Source organism: Sorex araneus, chromosome 5 (genome assembly GCF_027595985.1).
Source record: "Sorex araneus isolate mSorAra2 chromosome 5, mSorAra2.pri, whole genome shotgun sequence".
NCBI lineage: Eukaryota > Metazoa > Chordata > Mammalia > Eulipotyphla > Soricidae > Sorex > Sorex araneus.
The window spans coordinates 28794514-28808879 of NC_073306.1; the positions used below are offsets into that span (position 1 = coordinate 28794514).

Here is a 14366-nt window from a genome sequence, read left to right on the forward strand (position 1 = left end):
AGCCAGTTTCCTTGGTTTTGATCCCTTTCTTTTTTCTTTTTCTTTTTTTTTTTCTCTACAGAACTGTCTCTTTTTTCTGCATCAAGGATTGAAACACAGGTCATTGGACTGATCTAGTCTCAGGACTGAGACACAAGTTCTCTAGGATATTTAAGACAGATCAGCTGCTGCCTTGTGGAAAATCTCAAGAACTTTCAAAGGTGGGAATATAGAGCAAATATCTGCTGCCTCCAAATATGTCTTTTGCAAAAGTCTAATTTCATGGGTGGGATCCCAAAGGCAGGATGGAGATTACTTTTATTTTCTCACTTTTATTTTTTTAGTAAAGAAATGTTAGGGGGCTGGAGCAATAGAATAGCAGGTAGGGCATCTGCCTTGCACATGGGCGACCCCGGTTCAATTCCCAGCATTGCATATGGTCCCCTGAGCACTGCCAGGAGTAATTCCTGGGTGCAGAGCCAGGAGTAACCCCTGTGCATCACCGGGTATAACCCAAAAGCAAAAAAAAAAAAAGTTAGTTAAAGGGGAGCAAGAGCCAGAGAGATAGTACAGAAGTTAAGGCACTTATCTTACATGCAGCTCCTGCCACAGCAAAGGTCCAGCACTGTATATGGTCCTCCAGCACCTCCACATATGGCCTCTGCACAGAGCCAGGAGAGGCCCCCGAGCAGAGTAGGTGTGACCTCTCACTCTCAGAAAAAAAGAAAGAGGGCAAGAAAAGATGACATTCAAGAGAGAAGGAAGACTTCTCCAGAGGGAGGAAAGAGCCCCATGAAATAAAAGGCATCACACACCTCTGGAAATTACCTTTATTGGGGTGTATGGTTTGGGGGGTGAGGGAGGATGAGCACTTGGTGGTACTCAGGAACTAGGGTTGCTCCTAGAGGTCCCAGCGGGACCTTGAAGTGGCGGGAACTGAACCTGGGCTTCCTGCACGCAAGGCTGAGCACTACCCCAGGGCCATCGGCCAGTCGGGGAGGCAATCTCGAACGGGTTATTTTTCCCTCCAACCCATCACTGGTTCTCTTCCACGCCCTCCACGACAACCTTGCTTAGCAGGAAGTAGCCAGATCTGAGTCACGACCCTGTTTTCCACAAGATTGTGAAATGAACAACTGTGGGAATCCGAGATCGGCCCAATAGGAATCGCGCGCTGGACTCGGAATTCAAACCGGCAAACTCCTGTGGGCTGTGGAGAATGTCAAGAATGTTCCAAGCGCCGACACAAGGGAAGACAGCACGCAGGCGGAGCACTGACTCAGGAATCTCTCTTTAGCGCCCGAGAACAGACTCTCGGCGGGCATGCCTGAGTCGGAGGGCTGGCCCCCTCCTTACTAAAAACCGCCTTCCCAGTTCGCCCCCCTCCTCCCCCGCCACCTCAGCTTCCAGTGGTGGCCGTGCAGGCTCAAGATGGTTCTCGAGGATGCGCGTCCACCATCTTCCCCCCCGTGCCAGCCTGCTGCTGAAGAAAGTTCTTTCTCGACCCATCACCTGGCTCCCGCGACTGAGCCGCGCGGCGCGGGCGGCGGAGGCCGCGCTCCCGGGCCGCCGGGGAAACCCCAGTGCCGGGCGGGGGCGCGCGGGGCCGCGGCGGGGGGCGGCGGGGGCGGCGGGGGCGGCCCGACCCGCGCCGTCCCGCAGCTCCAAGCGCCGCCCGCCGCCCTCTCACCCCGCGGCGGCGGCGGAAGCGGGGAGGCGGGCCGGGCCGGCCGGGGCGGGGCGCGAGCGGCATGGAGGAGGCGGCGGCCCCGGCGCGCCGGGCGCAGCAGTGCGGGCCCGAGAGGAGCCCGAGCGGGGCCCGGGGCCCCTGAGCTGTGAGTGCTTCCGGGCGGGGCCCCCCGGAGGGGTGGCGCGGCGGGGTGGCCGCCCTGCCCCCGCCCCGCCGGGACCCGAGCGGGGCCGGATCGGAGGGGCCGAGGGCAGAGAGAGGGCTGGAGGATGGGGGTCGCTGCCCCCTGCCCACCCCGGGACGGGCGAGGCGCGGGCTGGGCCCCGGGAGCGGCTCCTGAGCCTGGAGACCCCCCCTCCCGGGTCCTTCCCCCGCGGCGCCCCGGGCAGTGCTGCCCGTCCCCGCCGCTGACCCCGCCGCCGAAGGTTCCTATTCGGGACAAGTTGAGCCACTTTGCCCAGGTCAGGCATCCCGGGTGCCGGCGGAGCGGCGTGACCGGGGTGGGTGGTTGAGGGGGGCTGTTCCGATCGCCCCAGAAGGCATCCGCTAGCCGGAGGAACACCTTACCCCATGTGACCCTCTGGTCCCCTCAGATTCCTGAAGGCATGGGTTGGCCGGGACGGTGGTGACCCCCTCTCCCCAATCCGGCATGGAGGACTGGAAGGCCGGCCCCCTCATCAAGCCCTTTGGGGCTCGGAAGAAGCGGAGCTGGTACCTGACCTGGAAGTATAAACTGACAAACCAGAGGGCCTTGAGGAGGTTCTGCCAGGTACAGGAACGACCCAGCTATACCCCAGGCTCCCCGCCCCCCCCCCCGTGCCACCGCCCCCTCCCTGGAAGAGAGAGCCGGTTTCTGGAAGGAACCTCTTTGTTCATCCCACACCAGCTAGTGGTCCAGGCCCAGAGTTCTGGAATCAGAACCCAAGTACAACCTGCAAGGCTTCTGAGGGGAGCCTGAAGTCCGGTGGGGAAGGCTTTGCTGACACGTCTAGATGCTAGTTATGGGGGGCCCCAAGAGAATCAAGGCGTCTCATTGGGAAATGCTGGATTTATGGGTAGGGCGCACTGTGCTGAGTGGGACCGGTGCAGGGCGCAGCTCTGGAGGAGATGGTTGTGAAGAGACCCAGACTGGCTGGGGAAGGAGAGCTGGGCAGACGGAGGGAAGAGGAACAGGTTCTTGGTTCTCCCGGAGTCCTCACAGTAACCAGGGCCCTCCTTGGGAAGACCCTTAGTGACTTGATGGGGATGCCCCCTTTAGTTGTCCCCATCTGTCTCCGCAGACAGGGGCTGTGCTTTTTCTACTGGTGACTGTCATTGTCAACATCAAGTTGATCCTGGACACCCGGCGAGCGATCAATGAGGCCAATGATGACCCAGAGCTGGAGCAAAACTATGGTGGGACTAAACTGAGGATGGGATTGGTGGGGAGCAGGGAGGAGGGGTCTCCTGGGCTCCTAAAGATAGAATTGCAGGCAGGCCCGGAGGGGTGAGACCGATGGAGGGGCTCCCGTAACCTGTGGTGCCCCACAGATGAGGCCCTGAACCACTTGGAGCCTTCACGTCGCAGAGGCAGTGGTACCCAGCGGGTCCTGGACGTGGAAGTGTACTCAAGTCGCAGCAAAGTCTATGTGGCAGTGGATGGCACCACGGTGAGTGGACCAGTGTCCGGTGTACTTCTTTCTGCTCAGGGCAGAGTCCATCTGAGTGGGAACTGCAGCTTTCTAGCTGTGTCTTTTTTTGTGTGGGATTTTGGGGTCATACTCCATGATGCTCAGGGGTTACTCAGATACTACACTCAAGAATTACTGCTCGGGCTGGAGCAATAGCACCGCTGGAGTGGGTAGGGCATTTGCCTTGCACGCGGCCGATCCGGCTTCAAATCCCAGTATCCCATATGGTCCTCTGAGCACCGCCAGGAGTAATTCCTGAGTGCAGAGCCAGGAGTAACCCCTGTGCATCACCAGGTGTGACCCAAAAAGAGAAAAAAAAGAATTACTCCTCACGGTGCTTGGGGACCGTATGGGATGCCAGGGATTGAACCCAGGTCGACCATATGCAAGGCAAATGCCCTACCTGCTGTACTGTGGCTCTGGGCCATGTGTGACTTTTTTGGGTGTGCTGGGAATCAAACCCAGAATCTCAGTCATGTCAGCCTCTGCTCCAACCCTGAACTCCATCCTTCTCCCTTCCTTGTTGTGTGATTTGGGAGGCTCCTGTTCCTCATCTGTAGAGTAGAATTAATGATTTCTACTTTTCAGGATTAAGTAGAAAGCGTGTAAAGTGTACATGGGATAATAGCAAATGTGATTTTAGTATTCATGGGCAGGTCATTCTTTTATTTTTTTTGTTTAGTTTTTGTGTTGGAGCCATACCCAGCAATGATCAGGGGGTCATTTGGGGAACCATATGGTTCAGGGGATTAAATGTGAGTCTCCTGTGTGCAAAGAGTATGCACTCAGCCCTTTGAGTTATCTCTCCAACCTGCCCAGGGATTTGTTCCATAACTACTTCCTGTCTCTTCTGTGGTATCAATCTTATACTGGACACTGAGGGTCTGGAGCTAATCAGAGCTGGTCCTAATTTTAGTTTTTCCTTCTATTGGAAATCTCAATCAGATTTCTGGCAGTCCAGAGCTCTAAAGCCACATGAAAGCCACAGAGGGAAGGGTTAATGGGAAGATATAATTGATTTGGGGCTCTTTTTTTTGGAGGGATTGGGGCACATCTGGTTATACTCCTGAATATGCACTCAGATCATTCCTGGTGGTTCTCAGGGGACCATATGAGGTCCCCAGGCATCAAATCTGGGTCAGCTGCATGCAAGGCAAATGCCCTGCCCACTGTACTGTCATTTTTTTTTTTAATCTTTGGGCAATACTTGGCATTGCTTGGGGGATCATGCAGTGCTCAAGATTGAACTTGGGCATGCAAAGCATTCACTTAACCCTTTGAGCCATTGCCCTCCAGCCCTTGGTGCAATCTCTTTGTTGAGGGTGCTAATGAGGTGACCTTCGAACTGAGCCAGAGAACTGTGTGAACCCAGGTGTAGGTAGGACTGCATTTTTTTCTGCGGTTGCTTTGTTTTGTTTCATTTTGACCTGCCCATCAGACAGACCTTGAATGGCGGAGTGAAAACTGTGCCTCTTCTACTCTGTAGGTGCTGGAGGACGAGGCTCGGGAGCAGGGCCGGGGCATCCATGTCATTGTCCTCAACCAGGCCACGGTGAGGTTCAGGCACTGGGAGTCCCCGATGGAGGGAGCTGAGCCTGCCTTGCTCGTGACACTGACAAGCTGTGTCCCCAGGGCCACGTGATGGCAAAGCGTGTGTTTGACACATACTCCCCCCACGAGGATGAGGCTATGGTGCTTTTCCTCAACATGGTTTCACCCGGCCGAGTGCTCATCTGTGCTGTCAAGGTCAGTAGTGACTCTGCCTGGCCCGTCCCCTCTATTCCCGTCTCCGACCTTACTCCGGGCCCTGACTACTAGGCCCCTGCCCGTGAAGTGACAAGAGTGGAGAAAAGTCACTCGGTTCCAAATCGTCTTGTCATTTTTTATTATTCAACAAAGAACTACTAGGCACCTCTGGGGATCGAGGGCCCCTCCTTGCGCAGGCTACAGTCCAGCAGGGCAGGAGCGGCACGAGCAGCAGATCAATGTGTCATGTGGAGAAGTGGTGCCCAGAGTGGGGAGGTTAGCTAACCTGGGCAGCATCGAGGATGTGAGTGGAGCTGGAGCTAAAGGAGAGAGGGGCAGTAGTGGGTGAAGAGGCCAGAGAGGTGTTTGGGGGGAAGCACAGAATGTGTGGGGTCCTGGGAAGCACTGGGTAGCTGGTGGGGGGGGGCACTGGATGGTTCTTAGCCGCGCTCAGAGCCTTTCGTTCTCTTGTCTGTGAAGCAGGCGTAGCCACAGGGCTATGTTACTGATCTGCTCCCCAATAAATGAATGGTTTTCCTTGGCATAACACATTGTCCACACTGATGAGTCCAGGTCTCCGGGAGGCCTGCATCAGCCTTGACCACCTTCTCTGGTCTTGCAGGACGAGGGCTCCTTCCACCTCAAAGACACGGCCAAAGCTCTGCTGAGGAGCCTGGGCAGCCAGGCTGGCCCTGCCCTGGGCTGGAGGGACACCTGGGCCTTCGTGGGACGAAAAGGAGGTGTGGCACTGTAGGCCACCCACCCTGTAGCATCAAGGGCCTGGGAGCACTCCCGGGAGATGAGCTGGTGGGGGGACAAATAGGGGCCAGTGGTGGGGGATTGGATGAAAGTGGGCAGGGAGCAGGGTAAGGTGTTCGCCTTGTACACGGCTGGTTCAATCCCTGGCACTGCATGTGGCCCCTCGGTGCACCGCCAGGGGTCACTCCTGAGCACAGAGGGCAGGGATGCTCCTGAATGAGCCAGAGTTCCCATTGTTCCTCATTCCCGCCCCTACAGGCCCTGTCCTTGGGGAGAAGCATTCTAAGTCGCCTGCCCTCTCCTCCTGGGGGGATCCAGTCCTGCTGAAGACAGATGTGCCCCTGAGCTCAACTGAAGGTGGGGCTAGTGGGTCTGAGCCTCGGGCATTCAAGTCCTCTGTGGGGCTTTATTCTCTTGAGTGGGTCCTTGGGGTTTCTCCCGACTGCACTGGCCTCACGCCCCCATCCTGACCCTTCCTCAGAGGCAGAGTGCCACTGGGCAGACACGGAGCTGAACCGTCGGCGCCGGCGCTTCTGCAGCAAGGTGGAGGGCTACGGGAGCGTGTGCAGCTGCAAGGACCCCACCCCCATCGAGTTCAGCCCTGACCCTGTGAGTGGGGGGCTCACACACGGGCCTGGCTTTTTCTCCCAGTTTGGCAGGGGACCCCAGGAAGGACTTGGGGTGGCCTTTTCATCCCCTAGCCTGCCTGGGAGGGAAGCAGGAAGTATACTGAGTTGTGAAAGACAGACAGGGGGTGTCAGGATCTGGAGCCGAGGACAGGCTGTGTGGGCAAGTCTGGGTCGGAGCTGGGCTCAGTGTGTGGAGCGACCGAGTTGGGCCAGGCACTCCCTGTCTGCTCTGGACTCCCCTGTCCCCTCAGAACTCTTCCCTAGGGACAGGTTCCACTTCGAAGAGGGTGTGAGGCAGGTGTGAGCTAAGAGCTGTTTCTCCCTCAGCTCCCAAACAACAAGGTCCTGAATGTACCTGTGGCTGTCATTGCCGGGAACCGGCCCAATTACCTGTACAGGTGAGCCTGAGGGGTGGGTGCATAGCAGGTGGGAACCCCAGTCTCGCCTCCTGTGCTAGGAGATGCCACAGATCCCCGGCCCCTTCACTTTTGTGGGTGACCCTGGGGAACCTAGGCCCTTGTGTTGGTGTGGAGGAGCTCCTACTTTGGGGAGACAGAGAGCCCTAACCTGTTTCCGGGCTCCCCAGGATGCTGCGGTCCCTGCTGTCGGCCCAGGGGGTGTCTCCTCAGATGATAACCGTTTTCATCGATGGCTACTATGAGGTGAGTGAGGTGTCGGGGCTTCGGGTGGAGCAGAGCACAGAGCTGTGGGTGCTGAGTGCAGTGACCCCGGAGGACTGACAGAGGAGAGGTCCAGGCCGGGCCTGTGCCATGTGAAAGGCTGGGCAGGTGGGAGGCAGGGGTGTCACCTGGTGACCGGTGGCCCTGCCTCCCCAGGAGCCCATGGATGTGGTGGCACTGTTCGGTCTGAGGGGCATCCAGCATACTCCCATCAGCATCAAGAATGCCCGCGTGTCTCAGGTACCGCCTCGGTGGGGGTGGACGGGACAGACACCCGGCCCTGTGCCTACCCCAGAGCTCATGACCGTGCTCCTGTCCCCACCAGCACTACAAGGCCAGCCTCACTGCCACGTTCAACCTGTTTCCGGTGAGTAGGGCGAGAATGACTTTGGGAGGGCAAGAATGACAGGGTCCGGTCTTCGTGCCGAGCTTGTGCTTCCCCTTCCTGACCTCCTCTCCCTGACCTGGAAAATGGGGGTCGTGCTGCACGAGAAGCAGGCGGGGCATGCAGGAGACCCGGATGGGAAAGGTGGCCCTGGGGGTCGTGTCCTCTTCCCCCTGCAGGAAGCCAAGTTTGCGGTGGTTCTGGAGGAGGACCTGGACATTGCTGTGGACTTTTTCAGGTGAGGGGAGGGCCCCTCCGTACAGCTCCCTGAATGCCTATAAGCACTCCTCTTGGCTCTTGGCGTGACAGGGTCTCTAGGGAAGAAGGCAGGGAGGTGTCAGAGAGAGCTCGAAAGTGGGGGGAACTTTGCATCTAGGCAAGAGGCCAGTGGCCAGAGTGGAGTCAGGCTGCCTGGGAAACGGGCTCTGGAGGAGGGAAGGAGCGTGAATGGTGAGTCCGTCTGCGGCTCCCTCTCAACTGTGGCTTCTGCCTCTCAGTTTCCTGAGCCAGTCCATCCACCTGCTGGAGGAGGACAGCAGCGTGTACTGTATCTCTGCCTGGAATGACCAGGTAGGCCGAGTGGCCAGGGCTCAGCTGGGGAGTTGGAGGGACCCTGAGTTAACCCACGACCCCGTCCCGGCCGCCTTTCTGCAGGGCTATGAACACACGGCTGAGGACCCGGCACTGCTGTACCGCGTGGAGACCATGCCTGGACTGGGCTGGGTACTCCGGAAGTCCTTGTACAAGGATGAGCTGGAGCCCAAGTGGCCGACGCCAGAAAAGGTGCTGCCATGGCGGGGCTGGGGGAGTGTTGGCTGGAGTCCCTTTCCAGCCAGGAGCCTCGTAACCTTCCCACTGGGCACCCGCAGCTCTGGGACTGGGACATGTGGATGAGGATGCCCGAACAGCGCCGAGGCCGAGAGTGCATTATCCCTGACGTCTCCCGGTCCTACCACTTTGGGATCGTGGGCCTCAACATGAACGGCTACTTTCATGTAAGTGTGTGTGTGGGTGGCCGGGGAAGGGCCACAGGGAGGGCTGTGTGTGGCCCAGTGGTTAAGAGCATTGACAGATGGGGCTGGAGCGATAGCACAGCGGGTAGGGCGTTTGCCTTGCAAGCAGCCGACCTGGGTTCGATTCCCAGCATCCCATATGGTCCCCTGAGCTCCGCCAGGAGTAACTCCTGAGTGCAAAGCCAGGAGGTAACCCCTGTGCATTGCCGGGTGTAACCCAAAAAGAAAAAAGAAAAAAAGAGCATTGACAGAGTGACCACAGTCCTGCCACTTACTAGCCAACTGGCATAGGGATTCCCATATATGTGTGTGTGTGTGTGTGTGTGTGTGTGTGTGTGTGTGTGTATACACAAATGTATATATACATATGTATGTTATGTATATGTTTTATATATATATATATATACTATTTTCATAAAAGTAGTTCACAATAGTTCATTACAGATAATATTCAATCACCAATCCCACCACCGAGCACCTTCCCACCACAATAAAAGGGAAGTGTGTGAAGTTTGTTGTATTTCATTCTGGAACCATTAAGCCCGTAGATAAGAGAATACAAGCAAGTATGTTAAAACCAAACAAATGAGGACTCCTCTTTTGCCTCCATGATTTTTTGTTTTTTGGGTTTGTTTTTTTGGGTCACACGAAGTGATGCTCAGGGGTTACTCTTGGTTCTGCATTCAGAAATTAACTGGTGGTGCTTGGGGGACCATGTGCAATGCCGGGGGTCGAACCTGGGTCTGCCGTGTGCAAGGCAAATGTCCTACCTGCTGTACTCTCCGGTCCCTGCCTCTTTCCATATTTGTAAAGTAGTGGTAGTTGTCTGATGCATTGAGAATGAAACTCAGTGGAAGAGCGCATGCTGGCATGTATGAGACTTGGGGTTTAATCTCAAACACCCAAAAAAACAAATTAAATACATATCTCCTAGGATTACGAGCTTTAAATGAGTCAATAGATGTAGAATGCTTTGGCTTGTAAGCATTATATAAGGGTTAGCGAGTATAATTTTTATTATTACTATTCTTAGCCCTAGACTGTGGGTGTGGGGAGGGTATTTCTGCCACCGAGCACCGCTGCAGCCCTGCCAGTTCTGGCCTCCGCTGTCCTAGCCAGTGCTGGGGCCTGTCCCTGCGCCTGAGGTGAGCGGGGATGTGTCCCGGCTGCCCACCCCCTTCTGCCCGTGTCTGAAGGGCCACTCCCCAGGGACAGCCCAGCCCAAAGAAACAGATCCCTTCCAGCTTGAAAGCTCTTAGAAGCCAGGAAAGCCCTCGGAGAGCAGCTCAAATAAGAGACACCTGCTCATCTCGCGGAGAGGGGAAAGTGCTCAGGCTCCTCTCGGGGCCTTAAGTCACACAGTTTCCTCTCATGTGGCCCAATCAGTCCCTTTGCTCTCTGCTGCCCTCAGGCCCGCTGCTGGCTTGGGGAGGAGACAGGGCACTTTAAAGCAGCAGGTGCTGGGCTGGGGACTTCTGGGCTGGGGACTTCGCTCCGTGGCAGAGCACATGGGGAGCCCTGGGTTGGGTCCCTGAAATTATAAAAACAGTAGAAAGGAACAAAGACACCCCCCCCCCCACATTGGCCCAAGGAGGACCCCTGCAGACAAGCACTAGCTTGGGTCAGTACGAGCTGCCTTTGCGGGCCTGTGCACATGAGGTGAGCCCAGATGAAAGAACTCGCCACCGAGCATGCCGTCCGAAGCTGAGAAGGATGGGAGGGACGTGGATGTGCCATTTGGGGCCCAGACTTCTTTGTGTTCCTGGGAGGTGTGTGTGAGTCAGTGGCCGTGTGCGGCTAACAGCAGGCTCTCCCCACCCCTCGCCGGCTCCAGGAGGCCTATTTCAAGAAGCACAAGTTCAACACTGTTCCAGGTGTCCAGCTCAGGAACGTGGACAGGTGAGGGGTGGGGGCAGGGGAAGGGGAGGAGGCCGAGGAGCCTGGATGACCCCTCCCTGGCTGTCTCTTCCAACTCTAGTCCTGCTACCCCTCCCCCCTCCATTTCCCTGGTCATCCCTTGCCCTGCCATTAGGTCCGGAGAGGCTCCGAGTCACCTGACCGATTTCTCCCTCCCTTTAGCCTGAAGAAGGAAGCGTATGAAGTGGAAATTCACAGGTTGCTCAGGTACAGCCTCGCGCCGGCGGGGGAAGTGGAGTCTGGCAGTGGGCAAGGAGGAGGCAGGCACTGGAGGTCTTGGGTCACTAGTATGTGGGACTGACTGCAAAATGGACAGCAAGTCCCCTTGTCTAAAAATGGTTTCGGTGATGAGCTGGGGCAGGAGAGGCAGCCCCTGTGGGAGGCCCCAGGTTCAATTTCCTGAGCTCCGCTGGGTATGACTCCCACTCCAAAAAGGAAAAATCAGGGCCAAAGAGCTAGGACCGAGCTAACAGTGCTCGCAGCAGCCAACCCCAGTTAGATCCCTGGCACTGCGTTACGTTCCTCTGAGCACAGAGCCAGAAGTAAGTCCTGAGAACACCCAGGGGTAGCCCCCAGACTCTAAAACAAGAACCAAACAAATGAAAAACATGCATTATTGGGCCTGGAGACATGGGACAGTGGGTCGGGCCCTTGCCTTGCCGGGAGCGATTCCTCAGCACAGAGCCAGGAGTAAGCCCCGGCTGCCACCAGGTGTGCCCCCGCCCCTGCCTCCCCCGCCAAAACAAACAAATTTACAGGCAACAAGAACAGAGCTTTCCAGGGGTGCCTTTGTGTGACACTCAGCCAGGCGGGCTCTGTCCTAACCCTCCCTCACCCGCTGCAGCGAGGCTGAGGTTCTGGACCACACCAGGAACCCCTGTGAAGACTCCTTCCTGCCAGACACAGAAGGTCACACCTACGTGGCCTTCATCCGAATGGAGAAAGACGATGACTTCACCACCTGGACCCAGCTTGCCAAGGTGCCCCCCCACCACAGGGACTGCACGCTGGTTCTGGAGCCTTCCACCCCAGAACCCTCCCTGTGTACCCTGACAACCCGCCCTCCCACTCTCTTATCGACGTCCTAGTCTAGAAGACGCCACCTCGCACACAGGGGGCAAGGGGACTCGGGGAGGGCGGGGGTGCGACATGGGTGGGTCTTCATCGCCCCTTGCTCCCCCCCACACACACATACACTATTCTGACTCCTCTCCCCCCGACCCTCCTCACCCAGTGCCTCCATATCTGGGACCTGGATGTGCGCGGTAACCACCGGGGCCTGTGGAGATTGTTTCGGAAGAAGAACCACTTCCTGGTGGTGGGGGTCCCTGCCTCCCCCTACTCGTGAGTGACCCTCCTGCCGTGGGGAGCGAGTTGGGGCCGGTGGGGGTTGGTAGAGTAAATGGCCCCCTGCCAACAACTTTTTATTCGAATTATTGTTCCAGAGTGAAGAAACCGTCATCAGTCACCCCCATTTTTTTGGAGCCACCCGCAAAGGAGGAGGGAGCCCTGGGAGCCGCAGAACAGGCATGAGCCCTCCGGGACCCTGCGAGGCTGGGTACTGTGTACCCCCTGGCAGGCCAGCCCTCCACCCCATCCTGTAGGATTTTGTAGACACTAGCAGGGGCTGGGCTGGTTTGTTTTTAACATGAGACTTAATTACTAACTCCAAGGGGAACGGTTCCCCTGCTCCACACCCCTCCCCCCCAACTCCACCCCTGTTCCTGAGTTTGGAGGTCTATTTATTTACTCCCTTGTTGGGAACGGGCAGGAGAAGTTACCTGGGGGTCGCCAGGACCCCCTGACAGTGGCTCCTGCCCTTCATACACGCCCTCCTCCAGGCCTGGCTCCGATCTAACCTATTTATTGACTGTGGCGAGGGCCTGGGAGACAGGCAGGCGCCTGAAGCGCCCTTGCTCCCTTTCTGGACTGGGTGCTGCCCTGAGGGTAGGGCTGGCTCTTACTCAGGAAACTGCTGTGCCCGCCCTGTGGACAGGCCCAGCTGGGGCCCACCTGCTGAAGCAGACACACTCAGAGACCCTCAGACACTGAAATAGGCCACTTCTCAGCCTCTTCTTTGTCCAGGTTTCCAAAGCTGGATGAGGTGGTCATTGATTAAAAAAGGATAAAAACCTCTGGGCATGTACGTCTTGTGATTGTGGGGTGTGTGTGTGTGTGTGTGTGTGTGTGTGTGTGTGTGTGTGTGTGAGAGAGAGAGAGAGAGAGAGAGAGAGAGAGAGAGAGGGCGGGGAAGAGGGAAAGAAGGAGAGGGAGGAAGAGAAAGAGGGGGGGGGAGGAAGAAGGAGAGTGAGAAGAGCAAGAGGTGGGTGAGATGGGACTGGTGGGCCATCAGGAGTTGGGACTGGGCAGAGAGAAACCTAATAAGGAACAAGAATGTCTAGCACCCTTAGGGCACTTTGCCTGCAAAAATCCCATGTCTGGGCATTTTTTTGTTTTGTTTTGGGTCCCACTCTGGATACTCAGGGGTTACTCCTGGCTCTGCACTCAGGAATCACTTCTGGTGGTGCTTGGCGCGAGCCATATGGGATGCTGGGGATCAAACCAAGTTGGCCACATTCAAGGCAAGTTCCTTATTCTCTCTACTATCTCTCTGACCCGATGTCTGGGCATTTTTTTATTGGAAAAAAGCCATCGTTTTTATCAGATTGGGTCCAGCCAGTGGCCCAAAGAAGTTAGGAAGGTTTGAGGTAGACATTAGAAGTGACAGGAAGAGGGGACTGGAGCAATAGTATAGCGTGTAGGGCGTTTGCCTTGCATGTGGCCAACCCGGGTTCGATTCCCAGCATCCTATACGGTCCCCTGAACACCACCAGGAGTAATTACTGAGTGCAGAGCCAGGAGTCTGCCTTGTGCATCGCCGGGTGTGACCCAAAAAGAAAAAAAAAGAAGTGACGGGAAGGGCTGGAGCTAGAGTACAGCTGGTAGGGCATTGGCCTTGCATGTGACTGACCAGGTTCAATCCCCAGCACCACATCTGGTCCTCCAAGCACCATCAGGAGAGATCCCATAGCACAGAACCAGGAGTTAGCCCTGGGAACCACTGGGTGTGGCCCAAAACCCAAAACAAAATAAAAAGTAACAGGAAACGGAAGTGATCGTTCAGAGTGTGCGGGTGCCTTGGCCCAAGCTGAGGGCTTGTCACTGATGGTTCTGTGAATAAGGCTTAATTAGCATTAGGAGGATGAGGTTTTGGTTTTGGGCTACCACCTGGTGGTGCTCAAGACTTAACTCCTTGCTCGTGATGGGGCTTCGGGAACTATATGTGGTGCCAGGGATTGAACCCAGGTTAGCTGCATGCAAGGCTAGTGCCTTACCTGTTATCCTGTCTTTCAGGCACCCTGATGGATGAGTTTTGAATGCCCCCTAGAGAAGGGACTTACCTGTGGCACTTCCGAGGTGGGCCTGGTGAGCTCCTAGGCGCCCTGGCCGTGGAGGCAGGCACCAACCAGCACTTCACCCTGTCACCTCTGTCTCTGCTTCCTCCACCCACAGCCCAGCTTGGAGCCAGCATATCCTGTGTGGGGCCGTGTGGACATTTCTCAGCACCCTGACGCCGTCAGTGTTTGCTGGAGTTAAAGATAGCGCTGGGGGTGCCACAACACCAGGGTGAAAAGCAGTGAGCCCCTGATAAGGCAGTGACCTGCCCTGGGCAAACAAATGGCTTCTAGCTTCCATACAGGCCCCTGGGGGAGGGGAGCAGGGACAAGAGTGGGTGGCACTCCTCTCAGAGCTGGGCCGCTGGTCTGGGCCTCCCATAACTAGCTCTCAGGTGCCATGTTGTGCTCGGATCTTGTTGCTGTTCCGTTGGAGACTCAGCAAGGGGTGTGGGTCCTGGGCCGCCCTGGGAGGAGGGATCCAGGGAAGCAGAAGTAACTGG

At 56.7% G+C, this 14366-nt stretch overlaps 1 protein-coding gene across 2 annotated transcripts; it reads left to right on the forward strand.

The window, feature by feature from the left end:
- The first annotated feature begins 1660 nt into the window (after nucleotides 1-1660).
- POMGNT1 (protein O-linked mannose N-acetylglucosaminyltransferase 1 (beta 1,2-)) lies at nucleotides 1661-12604 on the forward strand. Of its 2 annotated transcripts, none has more exons than XM_004620532.2 (22): nucleotides 1661-1814; nucleotides 2263-2438; nucleotides 2950-3064; nucleotides 3200-3318; nucleotides 4826-4891; nucleotides 4972-5085; nucleotides 5708-5825; nucleotides 6103-6201; nucleotides 6326-6453; nucleotides 6801-6871; nucleotides 7060-7135; nucleotides 7310-7393; nucleotides 7479-7520; nucleotides 7718-7776; nucleotides 8036-8108; nucleotides 8193-8321; nucleotides 8408-8533; nucleotides 10386-10450; nucleotides 10631-10675; nucleotides 11313-11448; nucleotides 11703-11812; nucleotides 11914-12604. In XM_004620532.2, exons 2-22 carry the CDS (start codon nucleotides 2319-2321, stop codon nucleotides 11999-12001), a joined length of 1983 nt encoding a protein of 660 aa, XP_004620589.1. In that variant the 5' UTR covers nucleotides 1661-1814; nucleotides 2263-2318; the 3' UTR covers nucleotides 12002-12604. The 2 variants fall into 2 exon arrangements, with proteins under 2 accessions (XP_004620589.1, XP_054996290.1); XM_055140315.1 differs by lacking the exon at nucleotides 1661-1814 and adding an exon at nucleotides 1827-2130.
- Nucleotides 12605-14366: the final 1762 nt, after the last annotated feature.

What these genes read in the sequence shown, in the direction of transcription:
- POMGNT1 (XM_004620532.2), top strand. Translation starts at nt 2,319, where the DNA reads ATGGAGGACTGGAAGGCCGGCCCCCTCATCAAGCCCTTTGGGGCTCGG. An exon ending in ATTGCTGTGGACTTTTTCAG is followed by an intron (nt 7,777 to 8,035) that starts GTGAGGGGAGGG and finishes TCTGCCTCTCAG; the next exon opens with TTTCCTGAGCCAGTCCATCC. An exon ending in CCTGGACCCAGCTTGCCAAG is followed by an intron (nt 11,449 to 11,702) that starts GTGCCCCCCCAC and finishes CTCCTCACCCAG; the next exon opens with TGCCTCCATATCTGGGACCT.